The 23,576-nt window shown below is 35.2% G+C and overlaps 3 protein-coding genes across 4 annotated transcripts; 2 read left to right on the top strand and 1 right to left on the bottom strand.

The window, feature by feature from the left end:
* On the bottom strand, window positions 1,107–5,331 carry LOC18787169 (synaptotagmin-3). Of its 2 annotated transcripts, XM_020557999.1 has the most exons (12): window positions 5,009–5,331; window positions 4,535–4,633; window positions 4,382–4,432; window positions 4,169–4,292; window positions 3,742–3,860; window positions 3,536–3,637; window positions 3,356–3,430; window positions 3,171–3,247; window positions 2,834–3,083; window positions 2,337–2,726; window positions 1,994–2,122; window positions 1,107–1,891 (listed from the first exon to the last, which is right to left on the bottom strand). In XM_020557999.1, the coding sequence occupies exons 1-12, from the start codon at window positions 5,117–5,119 to the stop codon at window positions 1,763–1,765; spliced, it is 1,656 nt and encodes a 551-aa protein (XP_020413588.1). In that variant the 5' UTR covers window positions 5,120–5,331; the 3' UTR covers window positions 1,107–1,762. The 2 variants fall into 2 exon arrangements, 1 of the variants encoding a protein (XP_020413588.1); XR_002270326.1 differs by lacking the exons at window positions 3,742–3,860; window positions 4,169–4,292; window positions 4,382–4,432; window positions 4,535–4,633; window positions 5,009–5,331 and having other exon boundaries at window positions 1,107–1,552; window positions 1,633–1,891; window positions 3,536–3,620.
* LOC18784865 (phenylalanine ammonia-lyase 1) lies at window positions 14,143–18,130 on the top strand. Its single transcript, XM_007220568.2, has 2 exons — window positions 14,143–14,795; window positions 16,117–18,130. The coding sequence occupies exons 1-2, from the start codon at window positions 14,386–14,388 to the stop codon at window positions 17,864–17,866; spliced, it is 2,160 nt and encodes a 719-aa protein (XP_007220630.2). The 5' UTR covers window positions 14,143–14,385; the 3' UTR covers window positions 17,867–18,130.
* LOC18787578 (adenosine kinase 2) lies at window positions 19,474–23,192 on the top strand. Its single transcript, XM_007218203.2, has 12 exons — window positions 19,474–19,663; window positions 20,512–20,565; window positions 20,874–20,920; window positions 21,065–21,096; window positions 21,199–21,300; window positions 21,392–21,459; window positions 21,737–21,813; window positions 21,919–22,016; window positions 22,126–22,196; window positions 22,319–22,385; window positions 22,475–22,658; window positions 22,803–23,192. Exons 1-12 carry the CDS (start codon window positions 19,581–19,583, stop codon window positions 22,943–22,945), a joined length of 1,026 nt encoding a protein of 341 aa, XP_007218265.1. The 5' UTR covers window positions 19,474–19,580; the 3' UTR covers window positions 22,946–23,192.

Genomic DNA, 23,576 nt, shown 5'->3' with positions numbered 1-23,576 from the left:
ATCAGAAGTCTTAGATTCAAATTCCCATAACATCTTAGTTGTATGTGTATGAGAAACTCCCCACCCCCTCCATGTAGTTTAGACTATCATTTATACTTTTTTTAAAAAAAAAATTGGCATGCTTTTAGAAAATGTACATATCGTAATTAATTGTGCTTAGTTGTCTTTCCCATCAACTCACCAACTTGCTTTCCATGCTCTATCTTTTCTGGTGCTCTTTTTGACAAAGTTGGTGACCCAAAATAGACCCAAAATTATTTGTAATAGCAATGACGATTATTTGCAAAATAATTATAAAGTATACATTCATAGGGAGATAAATAAATATCTTCTACAAAATGATATGGTCGCTATGTATGTAATCGGGATATCAAAACAACTAAGTAAATGTTATGAATGAATGAATTCACTATACCGTCACTTGAAGAGTATATAATAATTTTATTAGAGTGCTAATAACAACTCTCAAAATAAAAGACGAATCGATTAAACTTTGATATGTGCACTGCAGGACGACAATAACAATATAAATTCGATAGAATATGCCTGTGAGTCACACACATGACTGAAGAAATCTATAATTCTGTGAGTCACACCTAGGACACCACTAATGGCCAACTAATAAAAGTCATTAACTACCTCTAATCAGCTCTATAATATTCAATTATATTCTAATATTCTGTTTGGACAACTAAGTCAGCCTGTTAACCTACGACAACACAAAAGGTTGTATGCCAAAGTCATATTTTAATTTGATTGTAATCTTTAAGGACGCCATTTGGCACGTTAAGATTGGTCTAAGAGATTGGTCTTAAGATAATAATTATTTAGGGAAAAAGGGTCAAATGTTTGGAAGACTGATATCAGATATCATCATGAATAAGCCTTCCTGAGTTCTAACTCACAAATAGATTAACTATTAGCAAGCTAGTTCTCTGCATTATGTATAAAATATTAGATTTGCTAGATATAAAATTCTGTTCACATTTGCTTTTGAGATTGTTAATTGTTTGATTGTAGAAAACATTTTATTAATTATGATGAAAGATTATATTCTTGTTGTCTCAGGACATCTGCAGATGTCAATCTGGAAAGCCAAATCAAACGATATGATGTGCATTATTTGTGTGGATTTCTAGTTACAACAAAGAAAACACTTGTATTTGTTGAAGAATACACACAGTCCCACATTGAAAATTTAACAAAATAGAAAGTCTCATATAATGAATGGCTCCACTCCTAATAATATTGCGGTCTTTTGTATAAACTCCACACACCCTAAACAGGTGGTTAAGTTGGAGACAATATCGATGTTGCTAGTGATGGGCCAAGGTTCCATCCTTCTGAAATCTGAATAGTATTGCACTAATGATTTTTAGTAAAACCAAAAACAAAAACAAAAAAACAGAAGTTGTTACATTATTTTATACAAATAGCACCCAAAGAAAAAAAAAGATTTGTAATACATTTTTGTATGCGACACTGCTCTTAATTCACAGCTTCAGCGTTAGTATCAGCAAACAAATCCACCTCTCCTCTCTGTTTCTAAGTTCTGCATCCAAACATGAAGTTCATTAAACAAAATATGTAAGTATATAATCTTTCGGTGTTGAACATGACCTGATATTTTACCTCTCTAATAAATTTAGCCCAATAATAATCTTCCCAGACTAAGATTGACTCACGTACATGGCCTGAAGGGTTTGTGTGCTTTCTTTCACAGAGTCAAGATCACTCCCTAGCTTTCCAGGTTCCATATGCCTCAAATCATCTTCCAGCTAATCTCAACATGTATCATCCCATTCTTTGAATTGATTAGGTGGTATTTCTGGTTGATCCGGCCGTTGTGCACAACGTCTCTAAGATTAATTTCCACATGTCCCAACGATTCCTACGCGGTCGAAACAGAATTAAAAGTTCAAATGCTTGTAACTTATGTGCAGAAATTGTTGCTACTACTAATTGCTAAGTATAAGTGGTTGAACTCACACACCTTCAACCGGAAACTAAGGCCTGTCCTCTTGCTCAGAACCTCAATGTGAACTTTCTGGTCCAAAGGAGGCTCATCCAGCATGAACTGAAATTCCTCGTTCCAGCGCGGATCACGAGTTTTCCTAAGCATCTGAAGAAACCAAATTTGTGTCATATAAGGGTGAAATGGATAACCAGGCATACAAACTTGAAATACACCTTTGCTAACACAGCTTTGGAGACTCATACTGCTGTCTTGAAATGGAATATAGCATCCACTGTTATCTAGGAGACTATGAAATTGCTGCTTAAAACCAGAGTTTGACAGTAGCAACGAGTTCATATTTATTGAAACCAAGACTTACATGCGTTTTCTTCTTTTCTCCTCTAAAGAGGAGGAGAGCATAAGGATTATTGTGACACTTCCCCTCGACATCCTCGGCTCCTTGGATCATAACTGATAGTACACCTGATCCACCTAGGGTACCCTCATCTGATGACATTGACATATCAATTTCGCTTTCGTGTCTCCTATAAGCTTCAATAGGTCCACTGAATTTTCCACTATATTTGCTTGTGTCTTCTTTGAAAGGCACAAAAGTTAGCTCAACCACAAGCTGCCCTCTTTGCTTCTTGCTATGAGAATCAGTAATATTTGTGTCCTTGAGCAAATCGAGCTTAAATTCCTTCATCTCATGGGGTGTTAGCTGTTTGAGAGGAACTAGCTGCATTCCTATCCTATCATGCCCCCCAACCTGGAAGAGCAAATGCAAATGATCAGAAACAACCACCTAACACGTTACGACACTATTTCTTTGCTTCAATGTCTGTGTTTAATTTGAAAGAAGTAAAGAGAGGTAACCTTGTCCCAGTCATAGACTTGTAACTGAAGAACTTGGGACTTGGGATCCTTTACAATAAGCTTAAACTTCTCATTCCACTCAGGGTTCAAGTTTTTCATCTTGATAGTCGTTTTCTTTGCTGGTAGCCCATCTCCAGTCAGGCTGAGCTTGACATAAGGATCAGATGATCCTAAGATATCCTTCCTCAAGAGTTTAGTTGCGCGAACAACATTCACATGTAATATTCCCACCGGCTTCTTTACGGCCACTCTGTATGAATAAAAAGTACATAGTTTGCTCAAAATATTTCTGTAACGTGACTGAGCAAGGAACGTGTATCATCTCAAATTAACTTACGTCGAAATGTCAAGAACAGGTATTTCAAGAGTTTGGGGCCAGAGATAGAGGCTTGCAACTTGCTTCTTAATAGTCTCCTGCAGGCAATTATATTTACATAGTTGATTCATATCCAACCAACCATCCAAATGTCAGACAATCAGAAAAAATCCCAACTCCCCATGAAAGTATTACCAGTGCAGCACCTGAACAAAATGATAGAGGCCGGGTATAGACATGATGTCACCTCCCAATATTTTCATTCCAAAATCAACATGAGGCTGCAGACAGTTCAGAGAAATACAGCATATGAAACTTGTCCTATTATTTATCAAACCTATTTAAGGTACGAAAAGGGATACAAGTTAACTACAGCCTCTGCTTACCTTCTCCATCAAAGACACCACAATGTTTGCAAAACATGGAAAGGCAGGCACAAGAGGTTTCAAAGCTATCCTTGGTGCTAAAAATACTTGTAGATCTACTAACTGAAATGAAGTTTAATCAAATTTCTGAAACAAACGGATCCACATTGAAGAAAATAAAATTCTTCATTCCTCTGTCAAGGAATGCTTCTTTAGGTTCTTCTTACCTGAATTGTAATAGGTACAGACAGAACTTTTACCACCAAAATTATGTTGGGATTGCCAGCCCATTTAATTGATGGTTCTAGGATTAATTCCTTCTCATTAGTCTCATAGACTTGAAGACCTGAAAATTTGTAAACCAAAATAATGATAACAACACAAAGACAAGTGAATGATGTTTTTTTTTTGTTACTGGAAATGTGATCGTTCCACTACGATGCATACAATTATATATCAATATGATTTCTTGGTCATAAGCTTTGCTCAAAATTTCTTGAAGCTTAGGTATTATATATGATATCTTTCTTTCGTTCTTTTTGGGGGCATCAAATGATGTGCTAACCTTAGAATTTTATTTTTTTGGATCAATACCAATTTGCGCCCATGATTTATGCAGTAAAGCGAATTAGATGATGCTGGGAGCAAACTCACCATAAAAAATAGGAGGAAGAGTTCCCAGATTTATTTTCTCAAACTCAATTGATTCAATCTGAAACTTCCCAATGTACTCTGAAAATATAGGTTGAGCCACACTCCTTATCATACCTCCAATTTCCTGCATATTATGTTAAACTCATGTCTCAGACAGACATAAAGGAAAAGGAATAAATCAAGAAGAACAATGGCTAATGATCAGAATATCACCTTATCAAGGTAAGGCCATAAATCTGAGATAAATTTATTCAACCAGTCTACCTGCACAGTTGTGGAATGAATAAAGATATAGCTTAGGAGCAGCAAGAGAAACAATAACAGAAACTCTACTGATGAGTGAGGTGATTGAAAGGCGATACTAACGCTATGATAATTAGGGTTCTTCACCCACAATGGAATTTCTGGAAGAAGATCTTGCAAGGAAAGTTCATCTAACTCATAAAGTGGCCTGCTTACCGGATCCTGCAAAGTATGTCAAGTTATTACACAGAGATGTTCTGCACGATGTAATATTGTTCTGTTTTGATTTTAGTTTTTGGTATTTGGATTTTCATTATTCTGAATGAAACAATCGCACTCATAGAATGAAAAAGGTGAGAAAATCAAGTGATTATAATTCCTTTAGACAAATCAACCTATTCATCTTTTTTTTTCTCTATCAAATTTCAAAAAGAAACAGTAGTTCCATTGCACCCTCACCTCAGAACACAAGATAAATTGTTACAAAAGAAAGTAAACTATGCAATGCAAGACAGGTAAATAATTCATCCAGGACAATACATGTTAAACAAAAGAAAACAGAAAACAGAAAGAAGAGCAAGATGAAAATGGACTTACCTCAACTTCTTTGGGCTTCGAATAAATAAAAAGGAAAAACCCCACCAAGAGTCCAAGAGGGATTCCAATTCCAAAGCCAAAGATTCCCAGTAAACTGCTCAGAAACCCCATCTTCTAAAACCTCCCAAAAAGAAAAGAAAAGAAAAGAAAACTCAGAAAACCTGCATGCATTGAGAAAGAGCTAAGACAATGAATGAAGGGTTGATTTCCAGCAAACAAAAATGACCAGCGATAAACTCTAGAAGAATGTACTAAAAAAACGTAACGAATAAACTCCCAACTAAAACCGCCAAAACGGAGACGTTTTTCCACTAGTTCAAACACAACCGACTGTATACACAAAAGAGCTGCAAACTCTGAACATGATTAAGGAAAAAAAAAAATTATTAATAATACCCTTGTAGTTGTTGTATGTTGGGATATTTCAAACTCTTGGGATCCACATGAAATTAATTTGAAAGCCACGTAAACCTCAAAGCATGAATGATCTAGTTTCCATTGTGTTGATCCTTGTTCTGGCAATTGTTATAGAGGTTACGGGTTGTTTTCAAGCTGTCGAAAGTCCATTTTAATGGTTAATTTTAGATTTTGTGTGGATGTTCCTAATTTGGTTACAATTATTCCCTAATTCAAGAGTCCTTTGGACCATTATTATATCTCAACAAAATGCGATTGACTAGAAAAAAGAGCTTTACTTTAACGGGATTTGTATTAATATTATATTATTCTCAATTGTTCGCAGTTTGTGTCTTATTGTAACCATGCTAAGTTTGTTCTAGGCAGTGTGTCTTCAGACGCTTGGCTTGAAGAGGGTCCTTCTAGACCAATGTGTCTCTGTTAGTCGACGTTGTTATTTTGGTTTTGTTTTTTAGTTTAGTTTGTAGCTTTTATGGAGCGTGTGACACTCTTTTTCCTTCGTCTCATATTTTTCACACTGAGTTTTTTGAGGCAAGATTTTGATGAGATCACGTTTGTTCGCTCAACTCTGTAACCTTTGACAGTTGAATAAAACCTTACTATTTCAAAAGAAAAAAACTTGGATTTCATGAACTAATAGACTTGGTTGGTGAAATTTCTTTGACCATATTTTAATTATACATGTGATTTTTTGCATGCTTGGTGAGACAACGGTCATAGTTATATCAGCTAGTAAAGATAGTGTGTCCGTCTTCTTGCACCCGAGTTTAAATTGCCCTCTAACAACATTCTTCATTTAATATTTGAAGATACGATTGACCAAGAAATGTATCCACAAATATTCTTTTTCCTTGTTTCTATCATGTTTATGCACCTATCTCAACGGAAGAAAGCAAAAATACAAATCTATAGCAGCCAAGAGAAACGATGTACGTCTGCTATTGCTAAGAGCCAACTGCGTTTTACTTATCTTTATTCTTGTTCTTAGCCTTACTAAAATAGTGGACGATTTCTTCCTTCTTCTTATTTTATGCTCGATGACATTTTTTTCTTGTTTATGGGGCATCCGGCTTTGAAATGTTTTATTTAAAAAAGGATAAATACAGTGAGACCTTGGAAGTGTTGTTTTCTTGTTAGATTAGAATTGTCTATTTCTAGGTTCGTGTTCGTGTCAATATCTAAACTCAACAGAGCAAAATGTCTCTGTGATACAGCTTTTAGCCCATATCCAACCCAGCTCCAATCTGTGATATTATCTCTCAGCTTGGGCTTTTCATTGCCTTGGAAAATCTACAAGCTCTTCTACTCTTTGAATATGGGCTTTTGGGTTTTTAGGGAAACTGCCAAGGATTCACTTTCCTTGTATTTTGCTTTTGTTTTTCTTTGTTAAGAACAGTTGGAAGTTGGAGCCAAGTAGTTTATCAAGCGACAAGATTCTGCAGGATCTATCATTGTCTCTGTTTTCTTCTCTCTCTTCAGACTCTCAACTTTATCTGAATCAATGTGAAAGTGCAAAGCAAGCACTGCACATTTTGACATGTTCAGACTTGTACTAGGAAATTACCCAATGGTTTCCCATCAATTTCAATATCACACAACAACAAACCAGATTGTGTCTTCATGCAAGAAAATGAGAGACTGCAATTGTCATTGGAAAAATGGAGAAGAAGAAGAAGAAGAAGAAAAAAGCTGCTTTCCACTTGAGAAAATCATGAAAGTACTTGACCCAAAAGCACCTAGAAAGCATATTGGTGCTTCCACATGATAGCTTGAATTCCTGATCACAATCATAGAATAAGATGTGGGAATTGAATTACAAGAGCAATTAAGCAAAGCAGTGCACTTAAACAAGCATTGACCCCAACACAGAATTTGGGCAGATTGAACTCAATGAACACTTAATTACTCTCTGCAACAAGTCTTTTTTCTTCTTCTTCTTCTTATTATGGGACAGTTTTTATTTGTTAATGCAGCTTCCATTGGGCTAAATAATGTTGTAAAATTAGTGCAAATTTTACAATTGCTCTAGCTTGACCTTGACCTTGACTTTGACCTCAAGTCTGCCCAGATTCTTAAGGGAGCTAATCAGACCATGCCCCTGATTAACATTTGCTTTCAAATTAATAAATTTGAAGCTCAGTTTGGTTACTTCTAGGAAAGCCGAATTTCCATTGAAGTTCTTTGTTTTTTTAGATTGGGATTTGCATTTCTTTCTTTTTATTTTATGTTGGTCTGAGCATTTCTTTTGACTAAGAAGTTTAGGTTGGGAATGTCAGCTCTTTGACTGTGTCTCCAATTTATAATTATATTTTACTCATCATTTATGGTCAACTCATAGCCAAGTCACTTCAAGCTTCATTTTTTATTTGGTCAGCTCATAACTATGATTGTTGTTTGTGCATTGTTGTTGCCTCTTTTTTATTTTATTTTTATTTTTTCTATTTTTATGTAGTAGAGGCATGGCCTTAATAATTCTTGTTATAGCTAACTAGCCCCTTAATTGGTTTTTTAAAATTTTTTATTTTTATTTAGAATTAAAAAAAGATAATGCATAGTTGTGTTTCATAAATATATGACTCATTATTTGAAATAATAATAATAATAATAATAATAATATATAATTTTTTTAATTAAAAAATTAATTAATTAATCATATTATCCCCATTTAATTTTTACATATTGATTACTCTATTTTCACACTAATAGCTGTACTTTAATGAATTATTTTGCAAACAAAGTTGCATTATATCCACCATAATTTGTCTTAACTTCCACTTAACTAAAAAGAACACACAAAGGCCAATAGGGTATAGATTAGTTGGTTAAGTTCTTCTACCTCCACCAATATGAAAAGAGTTTCAAAACCCCCATACCAAATTAATATTTATATAAAACTCCCTTCCCCAATCGCTTGTGCTAAAAAAAATAAAAAACAACCACATACTTCTCATCTCTAGTCTCTACTTCTAGAAGTAGACCAAAACCCAAAACCCGAACTCCTAATTTTATTTTTATATTATATATCCATGTCACTTGGATAAACGTCACAGTCACGATATAATCATTCTTAATGTAATTAATTCTTCACGGCCTAAGATTCAAAATAGAAATAGTCTAAGAGTGTATGGTGGTGGATGACCTATTCTTTTGTATTTTTATTTGAGTTTGCTAGCCAGCTACCATATGATGTGAAGCCTTCAAGTTGCTAAGAATAAATGGAGACCAAGTTAGAGCTCAAAATGACAGGTTCATAAATTAGGTTGAGATTTCAATCACATTTGCAATCACGCATATTGCAAATGAAAAATACTTCCCTTCTTATATCAAGTAAGTATGAGTTTTTACATTCCTGGAAATAGCAGTGTAATATATATGAAGACATTTTTCTTTTTATGTTTTTAATTAATTATTTTTGCATATGTGTCAAACTGTGATTTGCAAGAGGAGTATCTCCTTACAGATAAGGAGGTAAATAATATCCTTTGCAAATTGAGTTTACCAATCCGATCCTTCCATTTTCTAATCTCCAAATTTAGAAAATTAGGACGCAGATTATGTACCAAATTCGGCTTTGTTTGTGTTATAAATCATGAAGAATATTGAACCACCATCTCAATCCTTATTGCATTACTAATCTTATTTATAAATCATTGACTTTTTATATCGTCATGCATGCTCTGTGGTAAACATTTTTTATTTGGTTAATCAGATTCTTTTCACTAAATAAATAAACTAGTTCTACAATTAATATGCTACAAAAATTCTACGAGCCAATTAATATAAAACTGAAACTTGTTGCTTGAGATGATCTTAATTAATGTGATGCATGTTTGCATTATGCGCATCTAGAAGGTTAGTTTGTCAATTCCCTTTCTCCAAGGGTATACCTACAAAGGGGCTTGACTAGGTTTTAGCTCACTACTGGTTTTGTAGTTTAATCGTAATTGTACAACATAATTCACTATAATAAGTTTAACCGACTTATTTTAAAGCCTATCATTATCACCCACATCAGATTTTTTTTTTCTTCTACTCATTAAAATCCTACCATATTATAATAAATATATAATCCTACCATATAATATTAATTAGCTCAAAAATTCCTTGTTATAAAAGATCTCCCCAAAAAATAAAATTTGGCCCCACCCCTAGAAGAATTCATGGGTCAGCCATTGCCTTTCTTGTAATCAAGGAGATTTAGAGAGAAGGAAAAAAAAAAAAACCAAAGATATATATGTCAAAACCATTTTTTGTGGTCATAAAAAGAACTATGACAAGTAGGGAACACTCTTTAGAGTCTCATATGATTTTTTTTTCAACGATCCAAATTGTCAATTTTTTGTTTTTCAGTTTTATTAGTCTCATTTTGATTTCCATCTGTTTTTTTCAACGATCCAAACTGTTAATTTTTTTTTTTCAGTTTTATTAGTCTCATTTTGATTTCCATCTGTTTTTAGATTTTGTTATCTTATTTGTTAATTCCAATTAATTATAAGACCACTGAAATTGAGATGTCAACATCGATCGGGGTCCCTCTCTAAAAACTCTGGCTGTCCATATCCCATCCACCTTATCGGCGCCATTGATACAAAGCTTTTTCAAAATTGAATTATGAGTACAATGTTTCAGTTTGGATTACAAATGCATGCATATGCCTGCTTTCTGTTCCACAGCATTTGCTAGCTTCTTGAATTAGGTCACATGTAGCCGTAGATACAACAGGATCATACATTGCTAGAGAGACACGTGACACAATTTTGGGTCATTAATAAATAATGTATGTATATTTTACTAAGAAGATAATAAGTAAAAATAAATAAATGTTTCTTCATGAAAATTTAAATATTTTGTTTTTTGAGAGAATAGGTATATTAAAAAAAATTAAATAATAGGTACATTAGTTTATACTAAAACTTAATAGGTATATTAAATGTTTTTTTATAAATTTAATATACCATTACCAAAACGTGACTTTTTGATATTCTAAATTTGATTATATAAGAAATACGATAAATAAAATTTAAGCTTCATTAGATAAACTTGTTAAGTTGGATTGTAGTTATTGGGTTTTTTTATTATAAAAATTGGATTTTATTTTATAGAAAAATAAATTGATGGGCTACATGTAAGAAAAATTAATTTGAAAGGGAAAAACTAAATTTACTATTTTTTATTAAAAAAACGGTTGATTGTGTGAGTCTCACACCACATCCGAGAGCATAAGCCTGTCTAATAATTTAAATAAATTTGAGTCTACTCACTCATCGTCAATTAGTTTTGGATCAAATATTACATTCTAATATGGTATCAAATTATTCACATATTGGGTCTAATAATCACACATGCTCCCATGTCCCCGACATATCTTGTCCAGGTGGTTGAGTGTGAATTTCACATTAGAGAATGAAAACATTACCTAATAATTCAAATGTCTTGAGTCTATTCACCTAATGTCAATTGATTATGTATTGAATACTCGCATTTTAAGCTTCAAAAAAATCTTATCCTATCAACCAATTTTGCACTTAGGGAGGTTTAGTAGATGCACATTTTAGATAAATTATGTGATAAATTGTAGCATCATCAATCACATATAAAATCGAATTCTTAACTAGAAAGTGGGAGAGTTTTCTCTAGTTGTTGAGGTAGGGCATCAATTATCCTTTGTTCTTCAATTAAAAAAACCTCCTTTGTAGTTAAAATAAAAATAGAAATAGAATAAGATTTTGTTTATATGTCGTGATTATAGACATAGATGAAAAGGGGGAAGAGGGTGGTGGGGTTCGGAGGAAAAGAAGATCTAATATCACCATTTTTAGTGTGGTATTGGTCAGCCTACATATGCTTATTGCTTGCAAAACGCAAAGTGGGTTGGTGAAAACGCTTCAATACCAAACACAAAAAGCATTAAATTTTTTTTTTTTAAATGTCTTGCCTGAATGGATAATGAAGTTTTTTTTTCATGCTAGTCTTGCCCCAACCTCCTAATAAAATCCTTCCTCTACACTTTTGTTAGGTGCCTCTTTTCCGCTGTTCACACCTACATGATCCTCTCTCTCTCTCTCTCTCTCTCTCTCTCTCTCTCTCTCATATGTCAAAGTAAACGAGGAAAAGTCTTACCCGATATCCAATAAAAAAACATTCCATTCATTGGAATTTGGATGTTTCATTTCACAATTAAGGAAACAACTCGGAATATCACCGCAATTCACAAACTACACGTTCTATTATTGTTTGGTTATGTCAATTGGATTGCCACAATTAGCTAATCATCGCTCTAATTTCAGTTAATTACAACACATTAAATATGCAGACACAAATTACTTCAAGTTATGAGTTTTGCTAATCACAGTCGACCCACGCACGGTGTTCGCCTAAAAACGAGTACATATAAATTTAAAGTCTTTTTCAATCTTTTAGTAGGACTCAAGTTTGAGAAATTGGTTAGAAAAAATCATGATATATGTGGAGTAAATACCTCATAAAATGTAACAAAACATGATCAATTTCTCCTTTGGTTTCTTCACCTACCCCCCAAAAAAAGAGTGAGTAGTGGTTGGTAGTCGGCATGACTTATCCAAAGAGCTCCTAAGTTTAGTTTTTAATTAATTTCTTGTTGCATAGCCATTGACGTATTACCTTTAGTATAGTTTTGTTTTTAATCTAGTTTTCTTTACTTATTGTCTTGAGTATTACATTTTGAGGCTCCAAAGCCTTTCGATAGGCAGTGTCAGCTTTGCTTAGTCAAGGACTCAAAACAAAAATATTTTATAAGATTTTTTCTTGGTCAAATTTGCCAATTAGGTCATCAAATACCAAATCATGTTATAGGACTCAATCAGAAGAGGGTATTATTGTCTTGAATTATCTGGTTTCATGCTAAGAGATATGTATATATATAAGAGTCATGCAACTCTTCAATGCTTTTAACAATAACTTTCCTTCTGGGCAACTCCTTTTACCAAAACCCTGTCTGGCTTCCCATATATAATGGCGAAGCTGCCTCCATAAATTCTGCTATACAGAACACCTCATAAATAATGTGACATTAATTTGTGGTATTTAGGAAGGAATAAGATCAGTTATATAACAGCCAATGGGATTCAGGGTTTTGGCTCGAGAAGAACTTACATGTAACGGAGATGTCATCGTGGCAATATTCCGAGCCTATCAAGTATTGCCACGTCGAAAAGTTAAAATATATAACAATGAGTGGTTAGTTTGAAATAACACCATAGTGATATGCCCGGTACTTTTAAGTTTTTTTTTTTTTTTTTTCTGTTGGCTGAGCTTTTTCCTCTCAAGCAATTAATGCAATGTTTTAGCAATTAATGCTTTAATAACTTTTTAAATAATAATAACAATATCAAGGGTATTGTTGAAAAAATTATAGTCCTTAGATTATAGCTTTTACCAAAAAAAGAAGATGGATTTATTAATGGCAACAATTAATAAGGTGTGGAATTTGAGGAATATATAAAGGCCACCATAGACTCCATGCCAAAATCCCAGCAAACACTAACCAAATAATTTAGAGGGGATGGGGTTGGTAGGTTTTCCACTAAGAGCTGATGCATAAAAAGAAAGAAGTGGTCCTAAATTTGGGAATTTCATGCAACATAAGATTCAAACATACTCAGACAAAAAAAAAAATCAAATATATGCTAGAAATTAATAAAAGAGGAGAAAAAAAGTAAGAAATCAAGGAGAAATAATAATAATAAAATAGGTCATGTTAGGGAGACGAACTTTAAATATCAACTTGTGTATTATCTCTCTAATAGAGGTGGAGCCCACCAATATAATAGGTCCCATGCTCTATTAAAGAGATAGTACACAAGTTGGTACCTAAAGTTCGTCTCCCTGGTATTTTCCTAATAAAATTATTCAATCACCCAATCATGTTTTTATTTATCTTCTTTTGGTTTTTTGGTTCGGTTTCCACTAGAAGTGTCAAGCTAATAAAGCGTGCAAAAGTAACTGAAGGCCCGATCATATAGATTTTTATATATATAGATTGTACTTAAAAAATGAATAATTGTCTAATACAGAAACTATTAAGTGGGATATATTCTTTAGTTACATGACATGGAGGCATTTTAAGATCGAAAAAAACTTCACACCTAAATTTTAATATGAAGTTAAGTTGAGACTAATATCGATACTACACAAAGCTGTATCACATAAACTGTAATAAGTTATAAGGATATTATTTTCTTAAATGTAAATAGAGTTACCTTGTTTTCTACAATTAGTAATTTCAGTAAAGTTTTATATCTTTGTTTTCCACAACAGTGTATTGGGTAAAGATCCTCTTGCTAGATATTCAGAATAATGTCATAAAACTTAATTACCTTAATGCATAAATAACCAACGATTGCTGACCTTCCGTTGTAGCCAAAACTACTAGTCATTTTTACAAATAGTTTTGCAGGGAATTAAGGATGACGTGCTGCTTTCGTGCCCTCTCTCACAGCCTGCTCACCAACCCCCTTCCTTCCAGTTATCATTGACAAGTAAAAGCCCGCGTTTTTGAACCCCACCTAAACTACACATGTTGTTCACAAACACACAAATTCTCCACGTGTCGCGCTGTCAACCGTTCAAGATCATGAAGATCCAAGGGCCACCTGCAGTTTTCAACTAACCCATCGGCCTACCAACCCCAGAACTCTATGCAGGAAGGCCCCTATATAAACAAGGCGAATATGGGTGAACCAACTCAGGAAAATTTTCACTCCTCATACTTAGAAAATTTTCCATCCAAATTCATCACCCTCTTCCTTTCCCATTCTCTCTTTCCATTCCCATATTTTCTTTCCATTTTTAATCCCATTTTTTGAGTTATAAAAAAACCCTTTTGCCCTTTGTGCCATTTCGTAATTTGTCCCCTCGTCAAATTGTGACATTTTTCCTCATCCGGCTCGTCAAATTTGGCATTGTTTGTGATCTGGGAAGCAATGGAAATCGGCAATAAGGATCAAAACGGCAATGGGATGGAGTCGTTTTGCGTGGGGCATGATCAGCTACATGGGACACAGGACCCATTGAACTGGGGCATGGCTGCTGAGTCTCTGAAAGGGAGCCACCTGGACGAGGTCAAACGGATGGTCAACGAGTACAGGAAGCCAGTTGTCAGGCTGGGTGGAGAAACCCTGACCATAGCTCAGGTGGCTGCAATTGCAAACCACGACAGTGGAGTCCACGTGGAGCTCTCTGAGGATGCCAGAGCTGGGGTGAAGGCCAGCAGCGACTGGGTTATGGATAGCATGAGCAAGGGCACAGACAGCTATGGTGTAACCACTGGTTTTGGTGCAACCTCACACAGGAGAACCAAGCAAGGTGGAGCCCTCCAGAGGGAGCTAATTAGGTAATTAACTCTAATTAATTCATCCATTCAACATATCAAATCATCTTGCTTTCACGCCCTCATGAGGTGGTTTAGGAATCCCATTATAAATGCGAGTAGATACTCGTTATCTTGCCTGATCATAACAAGTAACAAATTGATAGGGACTTTTCTCTGTTATGATGGTTTTTTGTTTTTTTCTTTTATGAATATGTTTGAATTTCCTGGTGGGAGTTTAATATGATTGAATTGAATAAGGATAGGGTGTAGCAATAATTTTTGATATATTTATCTTATGCCACCAGCTATTTTTAGGTGAAAATTGGTGACTGTAAGTGTCTCACCTGATGTACTTATTGATGACGGTATAGGTAGGTGAAGTCTTTTGAAATGGCCTTACCACCACACACCGCCCGCCCCCCCACCGCCCCCAAAAAAAAAAAAAAAAGGAAAAAAATCTAGAGAAGGAGAATGACCATTTCACCAAAAAATTATAATAATTTTTTATTTTTAAATACATTTATATAATTTTCTTTTTATAAGATTTTTTTTGTCCAAACGTGAGTCATCATGTGATTGAGTCTTTCACATGAGAATATAAATTCACTCTCCAAACCAAATAAAATAAATATTTTTATTTATTTACTACTATAACTGGTTTTTATTTATTTATTGTTATTTATAAATATTTATATTCAGGGTAAGTTGAGTTTTCTATTTAATAGCTCAATTCTTCATTTACATTAACTCAACCATAGTTATTTGCAAACGAAGATAACACTCCCTTGCTATTAAAAAGATGAATAAAAACAATTCTATTTCTCAAAACATTTTGATAGTCTTTTGATTTAATAAAGATAAAGTAACTAATATTGATAATAAAATAATTTTATGACCGGTCAAAATAATTGGGGATTAAGCGCGACACAGACACATTATATTTATACTATTATTTAAGAGAAGATTTTTGTCAATGATTTTCTATAAAATAGTGCTATTTTATTAATATTTACACTATTATTAATAAAATAGTCCTATTTTACATTTGCTTGACATAAAAGAAAGCTAATATAATAAAAGTAGAATAGTAATTTATAATCATTTAAAAAAAATAAACACAAAATATTTTAATCAAGAAAGCTCTCATTTTTCACAACATGTTGAATTTTGTGCACATGACAGTCTGGTCCTCTTACACAATAACTATAGAGGTCTCTGTTTTTGGAAAGGAATTTCATCCTGTTAACAGTGAGAAAACCGCTCTCTCCCGATATCAGCTTTTATAAATAAAAAAAATATGGTGTTAATTGAGTTTTTTTTTTTTTTTTTTGTTGTTGAACAGATTCTTGAATGCTGGAATCTTTGGCAGCAGCACAGAATCTACCCACACATTGCCTCACACAGCAACAAGAGCAGCAATGCTTGTGAGGATCAACACACTCCTCCAAGGCTACTCAGGCATCAGATTTGAAATATTGGAAGCCATAACCAAGTTCCTCAACAACAACATCACCCCATGCCTTCCTCTGAGAGGAACAATCACTGCATCAGGGGACCTGGTTCCTCTCTCCTACATTGCCGGGCTTTTGATTGGCAGGCCCAACTCCAAGTCCACAGGGCCCAATGGAGAAACCCTCACTGCTGCTGATGCCTTCAAGTTGGCTGGGGTTAATGGTGGGTTCTTTGAGTTGCAGCCAAAAGAGGGTCTTGCATTGGTCAATGGCACTGCAGTTGGCTCTGGTTTGGCTTCTATGGTTCTCTTTGAGGCCAACACTCAAGCAGTTTTAGCAGAAGTCATGTCAGCAATTTTTGCTGAAGTTATGCAAGGGAAGCCTGAATTTACAGACCATTTGACACATAAATTGAAGCATCATCCAGGCCAAATTGAGGCTGCTGCCATAATGGAGCACATTTTGGCTGGAAGTGATTATGTAAAAGCTGCTGAAAAGGTGCATGACTTAGATCCTCTTCAGAAGCCTAAGCAAGACAGATATGCTCTTAGAACTTCTCCCCAATGGCTGGGCCCACAGATTGAAGTGATCAGAGCAGCAACCAAAATGATTGAGAGGGAGATCAACTCAGTGAATGATAACCCATTGATTGATGTCTCAAGGAACAAGGCTTTACATGGTGGAAATTTCCAAGGGACCCCAATTGGTGTTGCCATGGATAACACCAGATTAGCCATTGCTGCTATTGGCAAACTCATGTTTGCCCAATTCTCTGAGCTTGTCAATGACTTCTACAACAATGGGTTGCCTTCAAATCTCACAGGAAGCAGCAACCCAAGCTTGGATTATGGGTTCAAAGGTGCTGAAATTGCAATGGCATCTTACTGCTCAGAGCTCCAGTTCCTTGGCAACCCTGTCACCAACCATGTCCAAAGTGCAGAGCAACACAACCAAGATGTCAACTCCTTGGGATTGATTTCTTCTAGAAAGACAGCTGAGGCTGTGGACATATTGAAGCTCATGTCATCCACATACTTAGTTGCATTGTGCCAAGCTGTTGATCTGAGACATTTGGAGGAGAACTTGAAGAGCACAGTGAAGAGCACTGTCAGTCAAGTGGCCAAGAGAGTCCTAACAGTGGGCTTCAATGGTGAGCTTCACCCCTCTAGGTTCTGTGAGAAAGACTTGCTCAAGGTGGTTGACCGCGAGTACGTTTTCGCTTACATCGATGACCCCTGCAGTGCTACCTACCCATTGATGCAGAAACTGAGGCATGTTCTAGTTGAGCATGCATTGAACAATGGTGAGAAGGAAAAGAGTTCAAGCACTTCAATCTTCCAAAAGATTACAGCTTTTGAAGAGGAGCTTAAGACCCTCTTGCCCAAAGAAGTTGAAAGTGCCAGGCTTGAATATGATAATGGAAAATCAGCAACCCCAAACAGAATCAAAGATTGCAGGTCTTACCCACTATACAAGTTTGTGAGAGAAGAGCTGGGAACTGCTTTGTTGACAGGTGACAAAGTAAGATCACCAGGTGAGGAAAGTGACAAGGTGTTCAATGCAATCTGTGCTGGAAAGTTTATTGATCCTCTGCTGGACTGCTTGAAGGAGTGGAATGGTGCTCCTCTTCCCATATCTTAGAGAGTGCTGGTTATGGCTTTACTACTGCAAATTACTTAATTTTCTTGTCAAAAATTTATGTTTTTTTTTAAAAATCCCCTTTCATACAAGGCTGTATGGCCTTGAAACTGGAAAATGTATGTTTTTTTTCTTCTTTTATTTTCATTTTATTGCTTATATGTTGTCTACATTGTAGTCGATCTTCAGCAGATCAACAAAATGTATTATAAACAAAAGTCACAAAAGGTGGCTTTATTTCTTTAAATCTCTTTCTCTATCTCTGAGGATGTCTTCTTTTGCCCAACCTGTATGAAAAAAGCTGAAAACAAGGAAGCTGACCAACTGGTATTGGTAAATACATTGATCAATATGATAGATTTTGTTAACTTGAAAAACATGTAAGGTCTCAACCAGCCGGCCTGATTGATTTCCAGTTTTGTGGAATAAGAAATAATTACTTCCTATAAGTACTGTTTCTCTCTGTCTCTGTTTTCTCTACCTCATTTTCTCAAAATTGTAATCGTTGTAGTTTAACTTCATTTAAACAGAATCCACAGCACAAACTTTTGTTTTAAAAAAAAATGATCACTTAAAAAGATGAAACCCCTCATGGCATCGTGGTAGTGTCTATGAAAAATCTCAATTTCCTGTAATTTAGACTATCGCTTGTACTAAAAAAAAAAACGGTGAAACTCTTGCTTCGAGAGAGATGTACGTTCTCAATCAATAAAATCCATTTGAATCGATGAGATGGGAATAGTGGGAACGGAAATGACAGGATGCTACTCATTGCCTCTCTTAAGTGAGATATTAGATGTTACACCAACCCCATTGTTGTTTAACTCCAATTGGAACCTTGTTTAATAAGTCAAGTTAGATCAGATATTTCTTTGTAAATGTCATAAGCGTTACTATCATGTACTGAATCTTCAAAACTCTTTGGTAGGTGAAGGTGAAGATAAAGCTAATTACCAACCAAACGAAAACATAAAAAAAGGGGGGGAGAGGAGGGGGGTTTGGGGGGGGGGGGGGGGGGGGGGAAAAAAAAGGTCTCAATCAAAGGATGGCCAAAAATCAATAGCTTTAAAAGTAGGACTGGTGTTTGGTATATGTTCATATCATGTTTGCTTGTACCATGCAAAAGAATGTTTTTTTTATTGGTGAGTAAGCAATACAAGATCTACAACAAAATTAACTCTTTCTTTTTCTTGAAATATGACATGTTACATTTATAATTTTTCTTTCTACTAAGAGCATATGACTCGTCATCGTTACGATACAAATTTCACCTTTATATTCGTACGGTATTTTATTTGTAACGGTTTGATGAAAAATAGATCTATCCTCAGTTCTTCTTAAAGGAATACAGTAAAAAAACTATTTGGCATATCGAATTTGGCTTATACACACACATCACATATTTTCTAATTATTTTAGCTCAAGTATTAAGATAGATTTATGATTGTCTTAAAAAAATCCCAAAGAAAAGAAAGAAAAAAATCACTACATATGTGACATAGTGGGTTGGTGACTAATTAAAAAATAAATTAAATCAAAAGAAAAATCAAAAGGAGCTTGGGGGTTGGTGATATTGAGTGACATCTCTCCTCCAAATCCCCACGTATGTTGCTTAGTATAAATACCTCGCAAACCCACACTCGCTTTGTGATTAGCTGCTCGTCCTCTGTTTCTCTCTTTCTCAAAACACATTTCAGAACTCTCGCAAATTTCATCAATGGCGTACGAGCGGGTTCTCCTGGGGATGGGCAATCCTCTTCTCGACATTTCAGCTGTCGTTGACGATGAATTCTTGACAAAGTAAGCCTCCATTTTGGTATCTTACGTTTTTATATCCCCATGCTCTGGTACTGTTTGGTTGCTCAGAAAATGGTAGGAAAACTAATGATGTGCGATCTGTTATTAAGATTTTCAGTTTTCGTCCTGCTTAATTTGATGGGCTTTGCCTCCGTTGTCAATAACTTGTATTGGGCAAACTCGTGTAGATAGATCTGAAACTTTTTTGTTTTAAGAAACAGAGGATTATGATAAAGAAAAATAGATCTGAAGGATTTTTTTTTTGTTTTGTTTTGTTTTATGGGCTTAACCCAAAACCTCATCGTTTCCATAATGGTAGCAACCCAGATGAGCAATAGTTGAGTTCTTGTAGCTGATATATATGTCACTGTTTTGGTTTGGATCTGATCTGATTAGATATAGTGCAACAAATTCACCTTGTCACTGATGATTGGGATTGTGTGCTTTTAATAGAACTTCAATGGTTTTTCTTATCATTTATGCGCTTTGATCATGCTCACTTAGTTAAAGTGGAAAAGGCCAATGTGGTTACTTGCTTGTTTGATTGTGTGATTTTTTGTATTCACGGTATATATGACTATGAAAAATCCATTTTTAACCTTCAATGAAAGTTTCTTCATTTCCTCTTTAATTACTTCCTTTGTTTATTCTTTGCCCAACTCTTCAATTACTTTCAAGTGTTATAGCCTCATATTAGTTTTACTTCAAGCTTAATTTGTTGTTACACTGGAACTATAATCATAGATTAATGTTGTATTTAAATGTTTCTATATGCTGATTGTATTTTTTTCTCTTTCTTTGATATATGCATCATGCCGTATGGAGAACTGAGTTGACTTATTTGATGACAGATATGACATCAAGCCGAACAATGCCATTCTTGCTGAGGACAAGCACCTGCCCATGTAATTTCAGTTCGTTTTTGGTTCTCATCCTTACTTTCTTGTTTTCTTATTAAATCACCTTGGTTTAGAAAATGTTGTCTTTTATTTCCATAGCTTCCAGTCAGTAACTAAAACCAATTAGCTTTCCCTGTTTGAACCCCATATCTTCTTATTGGCAAAAGGTGTTAGTTTTCTAATCTGTAAGCTCTATGTTTATAAGCTCCTCTTAGAGGTTCATTTAAACATAACATCATGATTGGTTTCTGGCATTTGCAACTTCCTGGAATATTGCATTTGCTTATTCAATCTTTGTGGATGGTTTTTCACAGGTATGACGAAATGGCTTCCAAGTCCAATGTAGAGTATATTGCTGGAGGTAAGTTGATAAGTTGTTCTCTTTGGTTTTTGGTGATGCCATTTTTATGATCTTGTCTACAAACTTGCTTGATAATAATGCCTATTTTTCTATCCTTTGCAATCTGTTGACTAATGTACTATATGTTTATTGTGCTCTCTTTAGGTGCGACTCAAAATTCAATTAGGGTTGCCCAGGTGTGTTTATGTATTTTAAGAGAATTTTGTATTTTATTTAAGATCTGATTCAATCATATTGTACAGATAACAAATCTCAATTTCTGTGTTATTTTGTTACAGTGGATGCTCCAAGTTCCTGATGCGACTAGTTACATTGGATCCATTGGGAAGGACAAATTTGGAGAAGAGATGAAGAAAAATAGTAAACTTGCTGGTGTTAATGTGAGTTTCTCTACATCTTCACCTACCCTACTGATCCCTCAGCTATCAAATTATTTTGAGTCACAAAATAGTTATTTACATTTGTAATCAGGTACAATACTATGAAGATGACAAGGCTCCAACAGGAACATGTGCTGTTTGTGTAGTTGGTGGTGAGAGGTCAGTTTTACATCTTTTGCCTGTTCAAAAAACTGTTGCATGCTGATCTTCATAGCCATCTTCATGCTGATCCTCTTTTACTTTTATTACTGGTCTGTGTCATGCATTTAGATTTTACTCATGGTTCCCATCATGATCCTTTTATCAGTCATAGGTCGTAGACTTTTGGAACAAAAGGCCCCTGCATAAAGTTTTCTATTTCTTTTTCTCCTCAACTAGTCCTATGGTTTATTAAAACTCTGCTGGGATTAATTTCCTGTTACAAATAATTGTACAGGTCCCTTGTTGCTAACTTATCAGCTGCAAATTGTTACAAATCTGAGCATTTGAAGCAACCAGAAAACTGGGCTCTGGGTATTACTTCCTTTGCTCTCTTGTTAATTCAAACCTCATCTTTTTTATTAGTTTTGGTCATTTGTCCTCTCAGACTCATCTCTACATAAACTCATGCTTGCACAGTGGAAAAGGCAAAATATTTCTACATTGCTGGATTTTTCCTTACTGTGTCTCCTGAGTCCATCCAACTGGTTGCTGAACATGCAGCTGCAAACAATAAGGTATCCAAAATGTAGTTTTTCTTGGACTGAGTATGAACAATGTGGTTGGAGTCTTTCTCTTTTTGTTGGTAAATTCAATAGCTTCAGCAGCCTTCTCTTGCATGTGTAGGTATTCATGATGAATCTATCTGCTCCTTTCATTTGTGAGTTCTTCAAGGATGTGCAGGAGAAAGCCCTGCCGTAAGTCACTTCTGCCCTCAACCCCCCACCCCTTAAAATAAAAATAAAAAAGTAGAGAAAATTAGTTTCTTGGTGTTCATGATGTCCCTTAATGGAGAGTACTGAATTTCCTTTTCATATAGGTACATGGACTATGTTTTTGGGAATGAGACAGAAGCAAGAACCTTTTCAAGGGTTCATGGCTGGGAGGTAACACTACTTGGTCTTGGGTATCTCAAATTCGACAGCATAACTTCTAATCTCTACCAGTCACTAATTATAATGCCTTTTGCAATCAGACTGACAATGTCGAGGAGATCGCCATAAAGATTTCCCAGTTGCCCAAAGCATCAGGTGCTCACAAGAGGATTACTGTGATCACACAAGGTGCAGATCCTGTTGTGGTTGCTCAGGATGGGAAGGTGAAATTGTATCCTGTGATCTTGTTGCCTAAGGAGAATCTGGTTGATACCAATGGAGCTGGTATGATTTCTTACCCCTTAACTTTAAGCAATTATCAATGTTTGCCGGTGAAACACTTGAGTGGGAAATCAGGATTACAGATGAAGAACAGAAGAGGTCATGTTCAATAATGATTAACAAAACCCATAATGTTTCTTGTGGCAGGGGATGCATTTGTTGGGGGATTCTTGTCTCAGCTGGTTCAAGAGAAGCCCATGGAAGACTGTGTTAGAGCTGGTTGTTATGCCGCAAATGTTGTCATCCAAAGGTCAGGCTGCACATACCCCGAAAAGCCTGATTTCCATTAGGCCCCATTTCTCAACAGTTCAGCTCCATGTAGTTCCATTTGTGGTAGAGTTGGATTTCATGCTGATGTAATTGTCAGAGCCGGCACTGTTTATGTCCTAAACCCATTTATCTGGTATAGGAGTTTGTTTGTTTTGATGTTAATTTTGTTTGTGATCCTTGTCACATAAAGATGACATCGATGGCAATTTTTTTACAGAACGTATTTTCCATATTAATATCAAAAAAGCTGAACAAGTTATCGCAGTCTCTTTTAGTAATTTTATTTTCATGGTTTAATTTGAGTACACTGCATTCTCTTCAAACTTGGCTGATGCCCTCAGAACTTTTTCAATTACGAATGTAAGTTAGGAGAGATTCTTAGGTGTCAAAGGTTGTATACACCCTTGAGTGAGAGTGATTGCTACAATCTCTTTCTACTTCTATGGGTTCCCAAGATAATACTGTTGGGTCTACGATCTGGGTGGGTATACCGTATATGTACAAAGGTACAAGTGTGACGAACCGTGGAAATTACATGTAAACCTTGCAATAGTTATATCAAATTATCCATTTATCATCGATTCATATAACTAAGTCACTTAAATCAAGCACTCTCGAAAAATGAAGAAAGCAAAGCGGCGATAAAATTAC

The sequence above is a fragment of the Prunus persica genome, chromosome G2 (genome assembly GCF_000346465.2).
Source record: "Prunus persica cultivar Lovell chromosome G2, Prunus_persica_NCBIv2, whole genome shotgun sequence".
In the NCBI taxonomy this organism is placed as follows: Eukaryota; Viridiplantae; Streptophyta; class Magnoliopsida; order Rosales; family Rosaceae; genus Prunus; species Prunus persica.
This window is presented reverse-complemented; position numbering and strand designations above follow the sequence as displayed.